The 22,100-nt window shown below is 38.8% G+C and overlaps 1 protein-coding gene across 1 annotated transcript; it reads left to right on the top strand.

The window, feature by feature from the left end:
- Nucleotides 1-30: 30 nt before the first annotated feature.
- STIL (SCL/TAL1 interrupting locus) lies at nt 31-19,854 on the top strand. The gene is made up of 16 exons (XM_009578974.1): nt 31-62; nt 1,175-1,282; nt 2,963-3,078; nt 3,188-3,375; nt 4,373-4,620; nt 5,428-5,511; nt 5,622-5,708; nt 7,366-7,513; nt 8,692-8,816; nt 9,627-9,741; nt 10,559-11,614; nt 12,997-13,162; nt 13,916-14,141; nt 16,076-16,268; nt 16,887-17,122; nt 19,026-19,854. The coding sequence occupies exons 1-16, from the start codon at nt 31-33 to the stop codon at nt 19,852-19,854; spliced, it is 3,957 nt and encodes a 1,318-aa protein (XP_009577269.1).
- The last annotated feature ends 2,246 nt before the right edge of the window (nt 19,855-22,100 follow it).

The raw sequence follows: 22,100 nt of genomic DNA on the forward strand, positions 1-22,100 counted from the left end.
GAGGAGGGGGCAGAGCTGCGAACGCCCCGCATGGACCCTGTTCTGCCCGGCCTGGATCTGAGGTACTCGCTCCGTGTCGGGGAAACCGCTCTGGGAGGGTCCGCCGTACTCTTCCTCGCGAGGGGGGAAGGTGGTGCATCGCCCCCAGCCCTTCGGGGCAGACGCTGGGCCCGGTGCCGCTCTGCGAGGGCGGCTCTGGTTATGAAGAGCTATGGGCGTGTTTCGGATCCGTGCTTGCCAAAAACTAGTGAAAACAGTGGGGCTTTAAAAAAGTTTCCCCTTTTACAAGCCTAAATTAGGACTTACTTTGGTGGGTGTTTAGCTTTTAATGGGAATCAGTTAACTGTCGCTGGAATCATGGGAGGTAGGTGGGTTGCTTAGAGGGCCACCTTGAAAATAGAGAAAGTTCTTTCGTGGGAACTTGAGGAAATGCAAAGAAAGCACCTTGGTAAAGTTTGACGCTTCAAATACCTACAAAGGAAGTTCTTGTTTATCTGTTAAAAAGCGTTGAGATTTTTGCCAAATGATGTGGACTGTCAAATATTTTGTGTTTTATTTAATATACTTGGTTTAGGCAACTCCTAAAAAATGTAATCCTGCTTGTGTAGATATGTTTACATAATTACATACTAATTTCTTCAGGCCCCTTTGAAGTCTGATTGCAAATTTTGCACTGTATTATTTGAGTTAAGCCAGGGTTTTATTTCAGAAGTCTTCAAAGCTTAAGTGGATTGAATGCTAACTTTAAAAAGTGACTAAAACAGGGCTTTTCAAAGCTGATCAAGTGTTGAAGTTTGCTAAATCAAGATTATCTGTGTGCCCTGGGAGTTTCTAATGACTGATGACCTTTTCCTTTCCTACAATATATCCAGAGCAGTTTTTTCTTGAGCTTTATCTGCAAACTTCTATTTTGACCTACACATCTTCCAAGATTACATGAATGAACTGTTGGGTGGAAAGTGAAAGTTTTGTGTTGACTTTGTAGTTCATATCCTTGACAACTTCATAGGGCAAAGTTTCTGCTTCATTGGCCCGGACTTGGGAAAAAAAAAAAGTACCAACAGCTTATGTATCCTGTTTGTTGTTTTTCTTACAGCTTTGTTCCTTCTTATAAATGCTGTTTGAAAGTACTAAACTTAATCCGTTTTCCTTATCTTTGTGATCTTCTTCCCAGATTTGTTCCCGAAAGGATGGTCCCTTTCAGTTTCCCTCTGTCAAAGTGTGCACTTTGGGACCCAGCCCCTATGGGTGATGTCATTGGCTCTCATATTACCTATTACAGGTATGAATAACCTTTTTTAAGCCACTAAAGGTTAAAATAAATGAAGAATTACATGATTCAAAGCCTCATTTTATCTTTTGAGTCTAGTGTATGACAAGGCACAAAGGAAAAAGAAACCACCGGTGTGTTCATTGTAAGTATATAGGGATTTTCATTGGAAAGATTTAAGAGTTTCCCTTTCTGTGGTGTAACACAGTCAAGTGGGTTGGAGGTGCCTCAGTCTAAAGTAATGTAGAATTTCTTTCAGTTTCCTTCCCATATGGAAAGGTGTAAAAGTAACTGCATATTTGTAGTTTTCTTTAACATGTTTTTCCTTGTCTCTAAATATTTACACAGGAAAAAATATTTTTGACAAACTAGATACAGACAGTGTGCTTCAGGTAAAACTGAAAACTAAGCATTTTACTTGCTTCAGGAATCTGGATTAAAATGCCAAAAGTTCTGATGTTTTTTTGTTTAGAATGAGTCTACAGGCAAATCCGAAGCACTTGTGAATTTCTAGGGCAGGATATTCCAAACCTAACCTGTAAAACAAATGGAGAGTAAAAATTATCCTTATTACTTAAATGGGTAATTTTTATATAGATGTTACAAAAATCTTACCATAGTCATCCGCGCAAGTATGTGAGCAAGTATATGCATATATGTGCATATAAGGGTGGACAGGCCTTACATATAGGTCAGAGGGGCCCCCGCTTGTACTTGCCACATAATGTTCTTTGCGTTAATATTAAAACCTCCAAGTTTCAACAAAGTTTAAAATAAATTACTTCTATTTTTGTGGAGGCACTTCACTTAGTTAATCTTGAGCAGGTATGATATGAGCCATCATCACAGTATTCACATAAACCAGTAGCGTTACTTTCAGCTTTGACCTCTTTCCAAGTCAAAATCAGATAAGCTATCTCAAGCTAAAATAATGGTGATGTATTTACTGCCCTAGATTCCAAACTTACTACCTTTTTTTTTTTTACTAAATAATGATTTTATAATTACCCAGTCTTTCTCCATACTTGCATTCTTATGTCATTGAGCCCAGTCTGCTGCTGCTTTAAGCATCCACACTAAATATTGTACTAAAATGAGAGAACACCACATCAAAATTAATTAAGCTTTTTGGCCTATTCTACTCTTTAGACTTAGGAGACTTTTTAGAGGTTCTATGTTTTGGTCTTAGCGTTTCTAACTTTTTCCACCTTCTATTAAAATAATTCACTTGTGTTCATCTCTATTTCTTGTGACAATGTTGCCCTTCAGATGAAACAGCTTTTTTCTCTCCTTATTAGTTATTCTCCATAGAAAAAAGCTCTTTTCTCTCCTTTCTATTTATTCTCCATAGGAAGAATTGTTTCCCCTCTGATACTACTTTGCTGGACTAGTCAAGCCAAAATATTCTTGTTGAGGTCATTGTACAGAGCATTCAGTGGAGCTGCTCTGGTTAAAATATGGCTTTCTTGAATATGAATAGTTGGGATGATGCACAGAACAGGAGCTAAAATTCCATTGACGTTTTATATAATGTTGTTAATTCTTACCTTTTTGTTGTTTAGGGCTTTGGCCTGTTTCTGTATATTTTCTTTTTAAAGGACGAAAAAAATGTGGAAGCTATTGCAATATAATAAATACTTTTTTAAAAAGCATTAAAATAATTTGAGTCTTAAACTTATTGTCTCTTTTTAGAAACCCAAAGTTATCTATGATGGAGAAAACCTTGCGACTTGCCTACCGCCACGCTAAGCAGAATGAAAAGAAATTATTTTCTTGTTTTTTGCTTGGGACTCTTGCAGTAGATGAAGGTAACTTTAAACATCAGATAGATAGACAATATTGGTTGGTTGAGTAAGCCGTTATCAAGGAGCCTGAGTTGTTGCTCTTGGACTCTGACTTTATGTATTTATTTTAAAGATGGGGAAGGCGTAACACTAACAATAGACCGCTTTGATCCTGGTCGAGAAGTTGCTGGTGGATCGGGCAAAATTCCAACTGCGTCTCTTCCTGGAGACTTTTTGATTCCATGTACAGTTAATGCCTGGGGACCTTCTTCAGATAATATTATAGTGCACAGTGCTGAAGATATCAGCTTGGCTTTCAAGGTAGGCAGCTGTTGGCAACTTTTGGGTCTCTTAAACAATAAACTGTCTTCTAGGCAGGGGACTGGACTATGCACAGGGCTTGGTTTCCAACCACCATCAATTTCAAACACAGCAAAGTTGTGGCTGAAGGAAGACTATTTAGTTGGCTATGTGAAATGAGCTGCTCGAGTGTCATTGAAAAGTGTATCGGAAACTATTAAAATCAGTTAGTCTTCACAGGTATTTAAGGATCACACAATCTTTAATCTTGGACTAAAATCTTGCTGTCTGACCGAAGTTTTTCAGCTGATCTGACTACCAAAACCAGCAAGACAACAGTGATTGCAGCAAGCTTGCTTAAACAAGAAATAACAGCTTTTTCTTTCGAATCTGTCATGAATGAGTTGCAGTATTTGCGCAATTATTGATAAAGTATTGCTAAGCAAGTGACTTGCAAGAAAGCATGTAAAGTCTATGTAGGTTAGTAGTTATAGCTGAAATGTGTGCCTGTCACTTCTGTGCTCTGCTGTAGACATATAATCTAGTAAACACACCTTCAGTTCCTGTAAACGTTTGCCTGTAGTTGTTGTTGTGTGTATTTTATAATACAAATAATGCTTACTTCACATCTAAACTTTCTCATCACGATACATCCAGATGTTAAAATACAAAATTCTTGAATGCAAATAAGAAAACTTTGACAGATCAGCTTGAGCCTTCTAGTTGCCTGTTATTTTATTAATTTTTATACAATTTAAGTAACCCCAGGTTTTTGAATACATCATAAAACAATGCTAAGATAGGCATAGCTTAATTTCAACTGTATTTTACATTATTCATTATATTGAGCACAGCCATGAGCTTTGGAGACCTGGGTTAATGGCTTTTTATACAGTGCCTACTGCAATAGTAGCGGTGATGAATGATTTGAGTTTCTAGTATAATACAACTTGAATCATGGTAGTTGTATGAAGGCAATTTAGTGTATTTAACTTTTTTCTCTTTTCCCTACTTCTAGGGTCTGCAGCACAGTCTGTACAGTAAAGAATCACTGGATCTTTCTAAACTGCTCACTGTCAGAGCTCACATTGTTTTCACAGAAAATCTGGATAATCTACATTTTAATTTTTACTGGGCTTCTATTACCGCAGCAAACATCTTGGAATACACCCCCGTGAAGTCTGTCCCAATTATTCCTACAGCCCTAGCAAGAAATTTGAACAGTCCTATGAATATTGCACAAGTTCAAGGAACTTATAAATGTGGGTGAGTAAAGGGTGATGCTAAAGCTATCAAAGTTGCCTGGCAGTTTGTTGCATTTCCTAAAGCTGGTAGGAAGGTGAGATCTCAACCAGTGCTTTGCTTTTTAGTAAAATAACTGGCATAAAAATAACGTAACTTCTTGGACTTGGAAAAATTTAAAATGTTATAAACAAGAAAGAGGAAATGGGGTGGGGAGAAAATCTTCATTGGTTCAGTAGGAGTTTTTCTTGCTTTTGACATCAGTAGAAGGATCTTCCTACTGGGGCAGGGGGACACACTTCTAGTTAACATAATAAATATAAACAGCATCCAGCTTTTTAAACAATATCAGTGCTTGTCCTAGGATGAAAATCAGATGTATGTGAATCAAAGCTTTTTCTGTTAATCATGCTTCTAAGATGGTATTGGGGAATCGTCATTCTGACTGGTAACTAATTTAGTAGGGTGAAAAGGATAGATCAGGGAAATAATTTGAAGCAACTGAAAGTAATTTTATTTGGAGAGAGACCTTGTGAATGCCTCTCTGAAAATTACCCTTGAAATTTAACATGACTTGCACTTCTAGATTTGTTGTGAATACCATAATACTAAGGAAGTTTTGTCCTTGATAATTCTTTGATACACAGGGAATTGATGAAAAGCTGAGGAGTTGCTGTAAGTGTGGAGGAAGAATGGTTTTGATTCCGCCCCCCCTGCCCCCAAACTTTTTTTCTTACAGTATTTTCTGAACTTGTATTTGTCTCTTCAGGATTTTTTCTGGAAGACTGCCTTCCAAAATACTAAAAAAAAACAACTTCTGCTTTCTTTCAGCTACCTTACTATGGACCAGACACGAAAATTGCTTTTGCTGCTCGAGTCTGATCCCAAGGCTTATGCTCTGCCATTAGTTGGAGTGTAAGTGTTTGGCTCGGTTTGTACAGATTAATACACATATTGATTTGAGATGTATTTGAGGAATTACATAGTGGAAACCTCGTAATGGAACTGCCTCTAATTTCTTCTAGTTGGCTGAGTGGTGTTACTCACATCTGTAGTCCTCAAGTCTGGGCCTGTTGCTTGCGATATTTATTCAGTTCTTCAATTCAAGAAAGGCAAGTCACTTTTATCTATAAAACATAGAAGCTATTGGCTGCCTAAAAATGTATTCCACAGAAATGCATGGCGACATGGGCTCTGTTCAAAGATATTTGAGGGAATTCTGTGATCTATATCTTATATAGGAGGTAAGGCTGTCTGTTTTAATTGTTTTTTCTGGTTTTGACTTCTGCCTCACAAATTTTCTATGACTGAAGCGCCAGGAAGCCGGGCTGATATCTCAGACAGAAGAGGCTAAACATTAATATCGTTAAGGTCACTGCATTTTAGTTTAAATAAGAAGCAGCAAGCAGGAAACAGTAGTTTAAACAGTGGTGGGGTTTTGGGTTTGCTTTTGAACTTTTCTTATGGGTGTTTTCTTTGACATAAGCTTTCTCCCTGGTTGTATCTGACCAACATATTGAAGCATATTGATTTGCAGTTAATACCGTCTTGTTATGACTTCCTGCTAAATATTCTGGGTTTATAGTTTTTGCATTCTGATTTTTTTTTTCATTGTGATGTTAGTAGATAATCATTCCTCCTTCTCTACATCTTTTCACTTGTAACATTTGCCAAGTTCTATTTATATGGAAGCTGGGAGGGTGTCCAGGTGTTTATAGTTTAAAACTGCTCTTCAGGTAAATGAAACTTTAAAATATGCTGTATGCATAAGAATTTCTTCTGCTCGACCACGCTTGCTTTTTAAATTATGAAATAAAACCACATTTGGTGTACAGATGTGTCTGTAATTACAGAACAGACTTTTTTCCCTTAACAATTTAAATATGCCCAAATACAGATAAGAGCCCAATTAGATTATTAGATAGTCAAGTTAGATGCTTGACTCTCATTAACTTTCACTGATTCCATCTTGGAAGTGGATTAGGCAGATTTGATGAACCATGCAAACAGAATTAACCTCTGCAGACTAACCGCTTAATCTGTGCATTATACATTTTTGACTCTTAAGTTGTAAGTGTAATTTTAAAGTTGTGTGTGAATGCATTTTTCAAGCATCTTGCTCCTGCTACTTTCTCTATCACATATACTGTTTGAAGAAAAAACAAACGTACCCCCCCCTCCCCCCAAGCTATAAAAAAGAAAAGTTGTTCTGAAGGTTGTACTACCTTTTCCTGGAAATACACATTATTTTCATTATCCCTGCTCTTTTGTGTTAAATGTTGACTGTTGCTGCTCACTGTTCTCAACCTGTAGAAAAAACTTCAATATAATTTTTCTTCAAAAAAAAATCTGTTTTCTAATGAGCATTTTTGGAGTGTTTAGGGATAACTGAAACACTAAATGTCTTTATAATACATCTTCAATTGAATTATAAAAAAAAAAAATCACAATATAATTTTTACAGATGTTTTCTTCCATGCTATGATTGAAGTCTTCCAGGGATTCATTTAAAGTACTAAGTGATCCTAAAGATTTAAACTAGAAAGTAGACAAATTATTCCCATTTCTCTACTTTGCTTTGATTCTTGCACGTGGCATCAGTCGTAAGTCCATCTGCTCTATCTATGGCTCACTACCATTCAAAACGCAGTGATTCACCCATTTGCTAAACTGTGTGATAGTTTGCTCACACATATATTGAGAAACTAAGGCCCTTCTTCCTGTTTGTTTCTTTTTTTTTTTTTAAGATGTGGTTTTTTTCTATTTTAGGGTTTTTTCAGAATCTGGGAGTTTTCTTATTGTGCTTTACTCATTGACACACAAGGAACCAGAGTTTTATGAGTGCGTTCCATGCAGCGGACAGACTGAACTAGGGTTTCAGATCTTAACTTGCAATGAAACAGTACACCTCTTCAAAGTAAGTGGCTTGGTTTGCTACTGCATTGTGGTACTTTAAAATTCAACTTCTAGTGTAAGTACTTAAAGGAGGAGTCACTGTAATGTGACCCAAATGGAACTGCAGTGTTTGAAAATGATGTAGTTCTATAAAGCTACCTTTTTAAAGTGATTACTGTAAATTCAGTTTGTCTCTCAAATTGAGAGATGACCTCCAAAGGCAGCAACTGCTCACTTTTCTAATAGCATTAAGAATCTGTCTTTTAAAATGTAGTGTGCTGTGTTGGACTTGGTTAGTGCTCCTTCTTACTAGTGACCTTTTGGCTTTATGAGCAGAGATTCTGATTTCCTATAGCATTTTTCAATCTGGTATACTATGTGCATGCTGGACACATGTAACAACTGCTATGGGTGATGCACATCGGTGCTTTCTGGAGAGCTAAGCCAGGAATTTGTGCTTTGCTTGAAGTTAAATGTGAAAGGGAATTCAGTGGTTACTAATCTGCAGATCTCTTGCTGTGCTACAGTAACAAAGCAGGAACAATTTTATCTTTGTGCAAAGTAACTCTTTGAAAGAAATTGATGATACAATGTCTGGGAGATAACTAATAAGGTTTGAGGAAATTCTAGGAAATCTCAGTTCCTTATGCGTTTTCCTAAGCTTGTACAGAACCTGAAGTTGAATTGTTAATGTGCTCGATAAATGCTCCTATGCTCTAGCAGAAAAGCAGCTAGTGTAATGTGTGTCCTGTGCTGCTTACTCTGTTCTCTTTCCAATTAAATTTCCCTGTTCAGGACTGCCTTCCACCTTTAGCCTAGGTACAGCTTAGCTTTCTGAAGATGACAAGCCTCTTAACAGAGGCTTGCTTCTGTTGTCTCCAGGACCTGCCCAGCTATGAAACAGTATAGGAACGGTTGCTGTTCCCTATAGTGGTGAAGGCTTGTGGAAGAGTATCTAAGCAGTTACAGCAAGGAAGCATCTGCTCATGGCTATAATTAGGCCAACCACTTTAGAGTAGCAGGGGGAACAGTGTTGAACAGGAAGGGAAGTTGCCTGCCTCCTTGTAGTGGTGAAAGAACTGAGAATTGAAAGTAGAGGACAAGCAGCAAATAATCGGATATAAATGTCCTTAAAATGATTTCTTTGGGAATAGTACGTCACTGATTAAAAGTTGAAAGCTTTATGCTTCACAAATACAGACAATTTCATTCCAGAATGTTGAACCTTCAGACAAGAGCCCTATCCAGTTTGAGTTGAGTGCAGAAAACCAAAATGCAGAAACTGAGTTCTTCAGCAGAGTTTGCAAGAAACTTCCTATCAGAAGGTAAATCTTTCAGATGTCATTTATATGCAAAAATTAAATATTTATTGGATGAGGTTTTTTGACCTCTGCTGTGCCAGGTGTCAGTTTAGCTGTGCATACAGTGATCTTCTCGCATTAAAATCTGTGTATGTGCTTTTGTTTATTCCTAGAGTTAATAATCTTCAAGTAAGACAGTCAGGCTGACCATATTCCAAGAGAAACTACTCATAGTTCTACTCTTAATACTGGTGGTTGTAATTTATACAGTGGATGTTTCTAAAAAGGCTTCCTTACTGATGGAGCTTAGTTCACTGTATTAAGCTTTCTGAGATCTGTCCTTTGAAGCAAATCTCTAATTGAAATCTACTTAAATTGCTAAAAATTCCTTTTTCCTTCTGACTTTTCAGAGCTGTGAGACCTGGGTAGGTTGAAACTTAGAGATTTTTAAGAACCTGACTTATCCATTTTTACCTATAAGATGGCCTTTATTTTCCTTTGAACGATGTTACAATCTTTACTGTAGCACTCCCTATCTTTCTAATATGAATTAGTGCTTTGCTGTTAGAATGTTACTTAAAAGGTGTGTATGTCTGAGGGTGTGGGGAGGGAGGGAGGGTTGGTATCTTTTTGCCCAAAAGCAGCATTTGTATTTTCACTGATCTTAGAACTGTTCACTGTGTGAACTCCCTAGCTGACCAGGGAGGAGATGCTTCTTGAAAAAATATTGCTGATATTGCACTGTGGATGGCACAGTGAAAAATGTGAAGATTCATGTTACTGCTGCCAAATCTGACAAGCAAACATTTTGAGTTTGATTTATGTTGGTTTTAGTCCTCCCCAAGGCTGTTCACCTAGCAAGTTGTCAGCAAGCGATCACGACTCTGGTGTAGAAGATGAGGATTTATCCCCCAGACCAATTCCAAGTCCTCACCCAGTGAGTCAACAGGTAACTGAGTAAATAATTGTTCTAGGCATCTCAGATGTGACACTTAAAGCAGCAAAAAAACCTCATTGTAAGGGGACTGGCGAGTATAAAGCTTCTGTCTCGAAGTGCTAGCAGGTGAAAACAGAACTGAAGAAATGAACCAAAAGTCCCAACTCCTGCTCTAGTTAACTTGCCTTTTATCTGGGATTATAGACACTTTAATTCCTGCATATGCTAGGATTTGGGAACAGAGATGGTAGGTTCTACTTTGGGAATCTTGCTACCATTAAATGGAAGACCCGTGGCGGCTGAGGCAAAGATAGAGACAGCAAACTTTCTTGTGTATTTTTGGGTAAATGAAATAAAGATCTGCTGGTCTGTCCTTTTTTACTGAAGCATATACAAATATAATGAAATAGCAGCCCTCACACAGCATAGGTCTAGATGGATGTGACAGTTGTGCATTATAAAATATGTTCTGTTGCACCTATCTACTGAGTCTAAGAATAGTAAGAGGGAACATGTAGTCCGCTTCTTGAAGGGGAAAGGTCCAGACTCTGAAATGCGCTCCAGGATGACATGGAGCACTCATTTGGTAGACATGGCTCTTATGCTGTATTGAAAGCAATTTTGTCTTCTAAGAATGATCCTAGAGATCTTGCTGCTTTTTCTGTATCGGGATTCTCCAATCTTCAGAAAAGTGTTCAATGTGTAGTTGGTAATGGTCATATACTGATTTTAAATGAAAACATTTTCTTTGATGAAATTCTGGATGTCAGGAGCTGAAAGACAGTATTTTAAAATTATCTTAAACTTGCTTGTGTAATTGTCCCTTCAGGTTACCAGGATCTTTCCTTCAGTTCCTGAACTGTCGCTTGTTTTGGATGGGAGTTTCATAGAATCAAGACAATCGTCTAAGCCTATGGGAACTTCAAATGCTAAAAGTCTACCCTCAGCATTACATCAGCCTATTAAAAAGAAATGGTGCTTGGGATCTACATATTACCCCACCCAGCACTCTGAAGACAAGCAAAACTTTTCTGCTAATACGGGAGGTCCCTCTTTGAGGCAATTACCAAACCATTTAAACCAGAAAATTCCGACTTCAAGGCCTTCCAGAGGAAAGCAAGCTCTACTACAGCAACAGTTGCACTGTAAGAAAGCTTGCCCTCAATCAAGAACAAGTTCTGGGTCTTCTCCCTCAACCCCTTGTAGTGGGCCTTCCCCGGATACATCTGTGGATCACCCCAGAAAGCCATCAGAAAGACTTGTATTAAATCCCGGGGGAGTCACACAGCAGGGAGAACCTCCAATTAGAAGAACCTCAATATCCAGTTCCAAGCAGCTTCCAGCTGTTATGCAGCCAGTGCTTTACAACTCTGCTTTTTCACCACAGAGCTGCAAAAGACCGCCAGAACTTCAGATGCCAGTTCAAGTGCCACCTTGCTGTCCAGCCAGTGCATGCAACTGTCAGTTTCCTGCTTCTGTCCAATATAATCCGATGAACTCATGGCAAGGAATTGGTAAAATGAGCCCCAAACATGGAGTGGAAATCCAATCGGAGATGGCTCAACAGAATCCATGTACAGTGCTCCATCAAAATATTATTTGTCCAAATATTTGCTGCAATCCAGGATATACCACAAGCAGCCCTATAAGCATGGGATATCATGGGAAAATGGGGAACTGTTGTCTCGACAATAGCTTATCACCTGGAGTAAGACTGCCTTCAAGTGCAAGCCCCTCTAGTCCACAGTTTTGTGCAGCTCACTCACCATGCCTGCACATGCCTGCTTCTAAAGTGGGATCAGATAATGGAATGATGGGATTATCTCCAGATGCGTACCGGGTTCTTACAGAACAAGATAGACAACTCAAATTACTTCAAGCTCAGGTTTGTGGAAATGGCAGCTCTCTCCTCTGCCCTCTTAGTAGGAGATTATGCTTTTATAGTTCCCCTGCCAAAGGAATTAATTTAACTGTTGTCTATCCTTATTGGAACACGAGAGCCTGTCATACCAGCTGCAGTTTGGGGATGGAGGAGGGTCCTGATTAGCTCTGCTAATTGGTGTCCCTTAAATGAAAACTGTTTTACTCTTTCCTAATTAAATTTTGCATTTATTTTTATCATATTTCCATAACATGAAGGTTTCCCTTTTAGCAGACTGTGTTACAATGCAAACCGATATGCCTTCTTTATAAATGCTTTCCTATATATATATATATGCTTGTCTATGTAAAAAAAATTTACTGTGTAGGCTATAGCCTTTGGAATTATTGTAAGCGTACAGATGAAGCATAGAATGTTCTCATGTGTTGCTTTGCCCATCTTCAAGCCTGCAGCTTCCTGAGCTATTGAGGCTGTTGCTTAGAAAATTTCAGCTGTCTGTCTAAGGCAAACTGGCAGGATTCATCAGGTGTTTGTTGCTGGGCTGAAAAATTGGGCTTTGCTGGCCTCCTTAAGTTCTGTTTCAATACCAGGTTACATTTCTTCAAAATATTGACCTCTTTAGTTACACTGCTGGCCCTGTATTTTGCAGGGTATGATTTGGGGCTGAAGAGCCAGAGTTTAAATTTTACTGCTGGTGATGAATGATAGGAATAGCAAAGTTGGTACAATTGCTCACAAGACGTATTTTTCCTGCTTAAACCAGAAGATTGCAACTGAAATACGCGTTAGATATAGTTGCTGTATGTAAAATCAAGCTCTCAAAGCATGGGTTATGCATGAAGAAGGGAAACCCCTCCTTACTGTATAAATGCAGCCTTCACTGTTACGGTATTTCTCCATGGAGCTGTGAACTAATCAGTGAACAGGGTGGATGCAAATACTAGAGTGAAGATTGCCTGGGCAACCTTAATTTTATCATTTAAGTGCTTAGCTTTGTAATTAATACAAAGTTGGTTTAGCATGGTGTAGGGACAGTTGGCATATAAATGCTTGGCTGGTAAGTCGGTAATAGGCTTTGCGTATGAATAAAAGGGACGGAGAATACTTCCAACAAGTGTAGTGCAAATAGGCTTTACTCAAGTTGTCTTGGTGTAGTTCTGCCAGTGTGCTTAAAACCTCTTCTTGGCTAGCTCTGCCAACATCAAAATTGATGTTCTGATTTATGCTGCATGCACTGCTGAGAACTGGAAGGTTATCGGACTTCTGTGGCAGCGCAGCTTGGATTTGAATCCAGACCTTAGAGGAGCCCAATTTAGTAATTCACTTTTGCCTGTTATCCTTTATATTTTATTGTACAAATTATAACTTTCTGATAACCGTTACAGATCCAACGCTTGTTGGAAGCACAGGCTCGCCAGGCTTGTTCCTCTGAACCAGCTGCAGCTAGCCATGCTCTGCAGCCTGAGAAGCAAGGGGACCTTGTTTCCATGGAAACACAGTCCTCACCGGGTTCGCGCATTCGGAAAAGTGTGAGCATTGCTGTGAGCACAGGTAACACTTTAGTCTTTAAAAATAGACTGGCATCACTTTTTCTGGATGTTTCTGTGATTCGTGTGGGCTTGGAGGGAATGTTTTGCAGAAATGCTGAACGTACATAAACACGCACCTAGGTACAAACACCCGCTAAGTTCTCTAGTGTTATTTGCAAGTTTAGGCTGGAGCTACTTTTGTCTTTGGGCTGCAATGGCAGTGATTGCCATCACTGGAAGAATTATTTTTCCAATAGCTTTAGCAAGGTCTTCCATTTTAAATTGTGCCTTATTGAAAGAAAAAATCCACATCTGTTTTTAAAAGTAATAGCTTCTATCCCATCTGGTGTTCTATTAAATATATTATTGGTGGTTTTTGTTAGCCATGCATTTACATGCATGGAGAGGAGACTATTTGCTTTAATTTTAGCAAGTTATGTAGCTGTGTCTGTAAAGTTACATGTTAATGTATTGGTTCCTGTTAAATCCATGGAAATATTGTGGTTAGTCTGGAGGAAATTTTCAAACTGGCTCAAACTCAATGCATTAAAATGCTTTAATACAACCATTTATTTTCATCAAGTATGCTTTGGAAGAAACCAGGACTTGAATGAAGTTTTGGCAACTCTTAGCTGTTCTAAACCCTAAATCACTTTTTAAATGGTGAAAAAAAACTGAATGTGAGGAAATGATTCCTCTAGCTTTACAAAGCCAAAGGGTGTCAGAAGATAGTAATGACTTTCCTTAAACGGGTAAATCTCTAATTCTCTTCTAGGTGCTAGCTTATTTTGGAATACAGCCTCAGAAAAACAAGGCGACGCCACACCACAGGGAAAAAAAGAGGATGAAGAGATCTCTAAGGAAGACATAAGCATTTCAATTAATGCTGAACAAGATGCAAGTAATACAAGTATTGCTTCTTCCTTAAAGGTGGTTGACATGCCCAGCTTTGTAGACAGTATTCATCTTGTGGAAGAAGGAACTAATCAGAACACTCTCCAGTAAGTAACCAGAAAGATCTTGTGTTCACATGATAAGCTGACCTGCCTTTCATAAGTTACAACTTTCACAAATTATAAACAGGCACCTGACTTCAGTTGTTGTGTTCTTTTCCTTCTTTGTTTTTTAATTATGCTTCAAATTGTGCACCTCACCAAAACACAGTTGCCTTTAGAGTCTGCATTTATCAGTCATGCACGTTTAGCTAGCCTACCTATCAGCAGCAGCTGATGGCAAAAGCCTTTAACTTGGAAAACATGTACAGTGCTGGCAGCATTCCCTTTCTTACCTTAAATCCTGAGGGGGAAAGGGGACGCTGCTGTAGTCTGTTGTTTTCCTACAGTGGCTTTTCCCTGTCAGCATTCAGAACCTTTTCAATTCTGAGGGGCTTAGGATGAGGGGTTTATGATTATGTGACTGAATTTCTCTACATTTTACACCTAATTACTTTGTGTGTAGTGAATGCAGGTACCAATTTCACTGCTGTTAATTTATTTTTAAGCTCAAATTCTTTATAGTGCAATGACTAATCTTAGACTAATTTGGGAAGTAATTTTAAAAATATTTTTAATTATCTATATAGATGTTATTTTTACACAGGGAATAGCTCAACAATTTGGCACTTTTAATGATCTAATATTCTCTAAGAATAAAAAGCCAAAGGAGGGGGAATACCCTTCCAGTTAAATTAGGTTTCTAAAATAATCATCTTGGGAAAGATGATGATAATTAAGCTATAACTTAATACTTTATTAAAGGACTATGAATATTTATCTGCAAATATATTCTGCTACCATAAATGTTACTGATTCAAATCAGTCTCTTGAACATTGTATTTTTGAGAGGTGCTACCTTAAGGTTCTCTTCAACTTGGATTCATAAACCTGTAAAATAGCTGTATAAGTATCTTATAGTAAGAATGTAGAGCATCACCCAAATCTCTTTGAGGAGGAGGGGAACATTTTTGGGTATGATGAATAATTGCTGGTGTAACAGTAACTGATAACCTACATTGACTATCTAGTATGTCACGTGATTTAAATCTTATCGCTTTCAACACAGGCAATTGATCAGTTGAGTTGTGAAATTCCCTTATCTTACACTTGTCTCCTGAGGAGGAATAGGAAGGGGGAGGAAGGTCGCTTAAGGATCTCCTTGGGATGATAGTAGTATTGATATGTCTGATCTCAAAAGGTTTATGCGATGCACAGACCAGCTCTCTGAACGGGATGCAGAGCATCGCATTGTAACTCATTCTAGAATATTTACCCTTTTTATCTCAAAACTTCAGGGTAGATTATGGTTCCTCTTTCACATCTGCTATTGAGAAATATTTCAACTAGATGTTTGTTCTCAGTTCATGATACTCAGTGTGCATTGTGTATGTGTGTACCTGTAACAATGTCTTTGAGAAGTTTTTAAAGTGTTTTTAAACTACCACAGGAATCTCGTTATCAGTTACTCACCTTGGTAAAAACGGCTTTTTGAATAAGTCATGTTTCAGAACATATGGAAGATACATTACTCCTAAAGGCTTTTAAGTGTCCATAAAAATGCTGAAAACATAAGACAGACTCCAAATTGTTAACAACTTTAATTTCATCTGTTTTAAGGTTAAGTCATAGAGTGTCACTGAGTTTTGCCTAGTCCAGAGAAGCCCTTGCGATTTGCAAATCATCTTTTGAAAAACTAGTCAGGCTGTTGTAGTTTCACATTGTGGGGTGTATTTCCTCAGTCCTCAAGTGATTTTTGAATGAAAATGACTGCAGAAAGGAGCAAAGCCTCTAGCAGAAGACAAACCAAGATGTGTTAGGATCTGTTTCCAATACTCGATTTTTCTCTTCTTCTGGTGCTCACAAAAAGATAAGGTACCTGTAGTGATACTTGTGCTTTCTGTTTCAAGGAAATATTTAGCTGTCTCTGTGTTCTCTTTCAGAAATGGAAACGTTTCCCAAGCACTTGTTCGCAGTTCATCCGTGGAAGAAAGTATTAGCGTGTCTTTACAGAAAGAACCAACAGAGGGAGCCAGCAACCATGTGGTGGTAACAAGTGAGCAAAACTCAGCACCACCTGCCTCGTTGCTGCCTCGGCATCCATCAGAGGATCAGAAGCTTTACCAGGACTTACTGGTAACTCATTTAAATTTGATATTCTGCACTGAATGCAACAGTCAAAACAGCACACTGCTGAAGTTTTGATGTGGTATTGGCATGAATGAAAAATTGCGTGTGGTTTTCAAGTTCATGTTGTGCTCTACAGAAAAGTTCCAAGTTTGTGGTTCTTCATTTTTTTTCAAGGTTTAAGTGGTTATTCTATACTTCACTCTTCCATGCATATATGAAGTGCTGTCTGCTGCCTAATAAATAATAATTCTTTAGTTAAAAAATAAAGTCAGTTCATAACTTCCCCAATTAGTGCCCTTTAAAATGGTGCAGCATTTTACCTTCAAAGCCCTTAAAGGGCAGATACTTTGATCTTGAAGAGTATCAGTATGTGATGTGTTTAAATTCAGAACAGACTCTTACAGAAAGCTTGAAATGTAAGATATTCCAGTGTTTGACTATGCTGCTGTGAGTTCATGTGATTGCATCTGAACTGAATCTGAATTTGGCTTGTTTGTCAGAATAAGCTGTTAATCCATCTAGTTGTATTTCAAGTTGCGTAAGAATAAAGCAGCATTTTGCTTTTTGACAACTCTGGCATGTCATGATGTTTTTGTCCATGTCCTCTATTCCCTTTTTCTGTAGGGCCAAGTAAACCACCTCTTAAAGTCCTTGCTTTTTAAACCAGGATTTGTTCATGAAGATGGTCCTAAGTGTCAGAATATTGATGATACAATAGAAGTGGCTTCAGAGACTGACATGGGAGTGGTGGATAAAGAGAGTGTGATTAGTGCTACACTCAAACAACTGAAGAGTCTTGGAGTGACGGTTGACTCGCCTGGCAAAATGAAGAAAAATACACACAAAGTGGAGAATGCCAGGTAAAATACTGATTGTTTTGCGTAGTAATTTGTAGATCCAACCGAAAATGAAGATTGGCTTAATGAGCAAAGAAAAGGGACTGTGTTCACTGCCACTGGGGATTTGTTTGGCAACTTGATCCACATTTCCTGCAAAGATGAAACACTGGCTCATGCCAGTATGGGTATTTCAGATAGGTTTAAGAGCTCTGCTAGCAAAACTCAGATTATTTAAATATAACACAAGTAGCTCTAGCTCTTAGAGCATCTGGTGATTCTTAAAATATTGTGCATGCAGTAGCACATGCCTAGAATAATAACGAAGCTGCTTGAGCAATTTCAATCCTTTGGGCTATGTCAAAGTGTTCCAGAGAAACCCTGGACTTGGGAGGCTGAACGTTAAGCAGCTATATATTTTGTCGCTGCTTTTTAAGCTTTGTCTTGCACTTCACCAGTATAAGTGAAAATTGTTATTGTGGCTTTGGTATATAATCAAAACTGGTTCTGTCCTAATCGCTTGTTATTGTGAGTGCTTTGACTTGAAACAGGGAGGCTGCAGTGGCTGGGGAGGGAAACAACCTTGATGAAACAGAAGAAGGAGCAGAAGTAATTTCTGAAGAAGGTGTTTGAGGCACAGGAATTTACTTATGTAGCTGCTTAGGTATAGGCTGACTGCCTGGTACAGCTTCACTTTCATCCTTATTGTCTTCTCGATATTAGTATGTAACTGCTAGGTAAACAAAAAAATCTAACCATCTCCTAATCAATCTTCTCTTCAGCTGTGTGTCAAAAGCTGTTTCCAGTCATAGAGTTTCTAAGCTCTTTTCTCTCCTTTTCACTTGAATTTCATCAGGCATTTTTCTGGACTTTCTGGGCTACCTTCCTGGCTGGAGAGTCTGTCAGTGACATTCTTTTAATGTCAATAATATGCTAATAAGTGAACACATAAGACAAAACTGGAATTCTTGTGGTTTTTTCCTTCAAACTTGGGGAGTGGGATGGGATTCTTCCTTCTGCCACTTTCATGACCAATAAACAATTCTGAGAAATGGTCTATAGCTCAATAGAGAAGGAAACAACAGTGCAACTCCATAGCATAATTAGTGGTTGTTCATATGAGCCAGGAGTTTACTCTCCCTAAGCAAACTTCAGAATCTATGCTCAGTGAAATAGGAAGACTCTTAACTCTCAACATGAGGAGTTTGGTTTTATGAACTTGTATATGATGCATGTACTAAATGCACTGGTTTATAACCACTACCAGTGTACCAGAGCTTGTCCTTTCAGTCTTTAAACTAAACACCTAATGTATACGAGAAATTGGTGTACCGAGCAACAGAACAAATGAACATTTCCCTTACTGAAGGATGCCTTCAAAAACTAGAACCTTGTAGGCTTCTGGAAACAGATACTATGTCAGAGTTCCTGTAAAAATCCTGGAATTGGCATGCATTGGGAAAGAGGAGATGTTCTTGGTCTCTGTCATTGGGCTTGTATCTTCTATCTAGATATAAATTTTGGGTTGGTTGGTAGCATCTAGAGTCTTAGGGCCAGAGGCATATAATGTCACATCCACTGGTGAGAATAGACAAACAGCTCAAACCTGCTTTAAAAACAAAACCAGCTCTGAAACCTGCTAGAGGCAGGCTCTTCTTCATACGAGGGTTGTGGTTACTATTGAATCAGAAGGGAATATCATCAATTCTCTAACACAGTATTTGGATGCTGTCGGCGTGAGTAGCAGGAGAGCTGCTTTTCAGTATGTGCAGAATGTATGATCTCAGCACTGAGCAGCCCGATTGAGCTGTGGCATTCAGAAGGAAGGAGAAATTGGTACAGCAAGCAAAATGAAATAATCAGATTATATTGTAAAATGCGTACTTTTCCTGTGACACTAAACTAACTCTTTGATGCTTTATTTCAGCATCTTAGCATGCATAAATCCTGAAGCGGTGGTTCCTGGACTAAATTATATGTCATTTGCCAATGTCAGCATGTGTGGCTTAACTCCTAATGTTGTTGATCTGAGCATGGAAGCAAACGCTATAGCACTCAAGTATCTCAGTGAAAATCAGTTATCTCGACTTTCTTTCAGTCGCTCAGGCCAAAATCCTCCTGCAGATTTCTCTTTCCAAGACCTGTTGCATACAAATATGGACAAAAGCATGGTGGGTCTTAGCTTAATTTCACCAAACAATATGTCTTTTGCAACCAAGAAGTACATGAAGCGATATGGGCTGATACAGGGCAATGACAGCAGTGAAGACGAAGAGGAACTGCATGTTCGAGATGGCAGTTCTGGCACTGTCAAAAGCGAAAGCATGCTGGACAAAAACTGTACCCCTGTGTTGGATGGCTGCAACCACTGGACTGAATTATCCAAAAGAATTGATGGAAGACTTCCCATTCATCGAAAAAGTCACAGCAGAGAGTTGACTAGTAATGGTTCTCCACCAGAATTAAACAGCCCTGTATTAAGAAATATTACAAATGAAATTTTTCCTCCCAGAGCAGATCAAGCAGATGAAAACTCAGTTCAGATTTTAAAGGATTTAAAATCAAAACCCAAATTGTTTGCTGGGAGAGTTGAATTCACTGAACAACCTGGCAGGAAAGATGAAGGAGATACTCGGGTCTTCCCTGGAAATCTGCATACTCCAGCCCTTGAAACACTAAACCACTCGAACAGCATAAATTCTGTTGGCACCATTCTTGATGTGAAACAACTCAGGCAGTTGCCAAAGTTGTTCTGAACATCCCCCGAGATGTCTGGCAACCACTGGTTCAAATCTGAGAGGGACCCCCTCCGTAAAAGACTACAGGAAACCCAGGATTAAGCTATCTTTGAAGAGGTTGCCCTGTTGAAGCAACGTAAAACTTGCAGAACTGAGTTTTCAGCCCAGGTCGGGGCCAGCCACCTCTAAATGCCGGGTTGAGTCAGTGCTGAGCAGCATTGAAATATGTGTGCACTTTTGTTTACAGTTAGATGTGATTTTAAAGTATCTAAAAGGTGAATCAACTTGAGCCCAAGATGTACTTTTAATATACTTTTAACAACAATGCTTATTTAAATGTTCTTCTGTTGACTTTTCTTAAAACACTGACTTTTACAGGTTTGTGCCAACTGTGAGCCATTGATATTGCGTGTGGCAGAGCTAAAGCACTAATTTCTAGAAATTTGCTGAAATGGTTGGATTATTGTGTGTGGGTTGTGTCTGGTGGAAAGGGAAGTATAACCGTGGCTTTATTTTGCATAAAATTACTTTGAATTCAGCCAAAATGGCACATAGGACTCTCTGTACCATGAACTCTTGGAAGGAGATTGGAAAAACTAGCACTTTTAAAACTTTTGTGGGTTTTTTTTCTGAATGAATGTTTTCTATTTATTTAAGAAGTACGTATTGCTCATAAAGGTCAAAGATTCCATTAAAAAAAAAAAATCTCCAGTTGTCTGATGTAGCCTTTATTTAAGACATTTGCCACTTCCCAGTCATTGTTTAGAATGGCTAACTGGAAGTGTGAGGATGTCACTTGCTACTGAACTCTAAGAATTCTAATACTGGGTGGTGGGATAAGCAAAAATAATTGATTTTACTTTGTTCTGTATTAGCATATAAATATTCTGTCATCAAGCGCTACAGTCTATTAATGGAACAGCCCTTTTCTATCACCCTGTGATGATAATATTCCACAAGTTGAGGAATTCAGTTATTGTTTAACGATCCCATTTCTGTTAAGACTTTGACTTTTGTTCAATTTTTTGGTGTAGTAGATATTGTTGTGGTTACTAGCGTGTTGTCTTAGGTTACACAGTAACCCGCTGGTGCTGGCTGGGACAGCTCTGGGGACACAGCTCGGCGAGCGTGGCTGTGGTGTAACACACCTCTGTCCTGACCTCTGGGTCTTGGAAATAAGACAGCAGCGCTGGAAGCTGCGATTCATTCCCATTCCCACCATTCCTGACAGGAGGACAGTGCGGAATGACGGTCGAGCCATCTGTTTTCTCGCTGGCTGCAGCGCATCAACATGCTTTCATGGGAGTTTGAACAAACTTTGTTTTAATGATGGCATTGTCTCAACAGAAGTTCAGCCTACGGTGCTGACCTTGTCTTTCCTGCTCCAAGAGTGTTAAACTAGAGATTACAACACCCCGCACTGACGTCCCGGGCCTTTCCCGTTCAAATCCAAAGGATTGCACTGTTAGTTCATGGTATGTTTGAGTGGGCACTAATTGCTAATTAATTTATTACAATGATGTGAGAGTCTCTTCCAGCATCTACCACCCTTGTGGGCCTTTGTGGATTAAGAATCGGGGGTGAGATAAGCCATTTGCTGTTTCAGAGCCAGTGCAGAGAGAGGAAGGCAGCAGCTCCCTTCAAGCCGTGTCAGAATTCCTCCTCTCGCACAGCCTCTTCCATCAACAAGAATATTTGCTTCCTTTCAGGAAAGGTGCTGCTTTGCTGTGCTGAAAAATAAAACCTTTCCGAGTCCCTGAATCTCCCCTGGATCAGGCGTAAGCTTGTTATCTGGCAGCAATGTTTTCTGCTGAATCAGTCAAAAAATAGTTAATGTTTTTGAACATTCCAGTGAGATGAATGAGGCAATTCATACCTCTGAGCTATTGTTGTAGGGTTTTGTTCTTTGTTTCCTATTGTAAAATGTCTGGAAACACAGGAAGATGAGAGTTGTATTGGTTAATATTTTAAAGACTTTCTTCAAATGCTGAAGGGCTAGAAACGATTTAAAAACAAAAGCCAAACTACTTGCACGCAGCTCAGGACAAGGGTGTGGTGTTATATTAAGTTACACAAATCATAATCCTGGACAGCAACCTCTGCGCGACTGAAACGTTAATTTACTTGACAAAAACAACAAAAAAACACCCTTCCCTAAAGCGGCTTTTCCTTTCATAGTGTAGTGCTGAGTAATTTCAAGATGCCTGGCTTTTTTTCCTGAAGCATCTACTACAGCTTGAAGTCAAAAATACATGGGAAGCGAG

This window comes from Fulmarus glacialis, unplaced genomic scaffold, assembly GCF_000690835.1.
Source record: "Fulmarus glacialis isolate BGI_N327 unplaced genomic scaffold, ASM69083v1 scaffold34815, whole genome shotgun sequence".
NCBI classification, from domain to species: Eukaryota; Metazoa; Chordata; class Aves; order Procellariiformes; family Procellariidae; genus Fulmarus; species Fulmarus glacialis.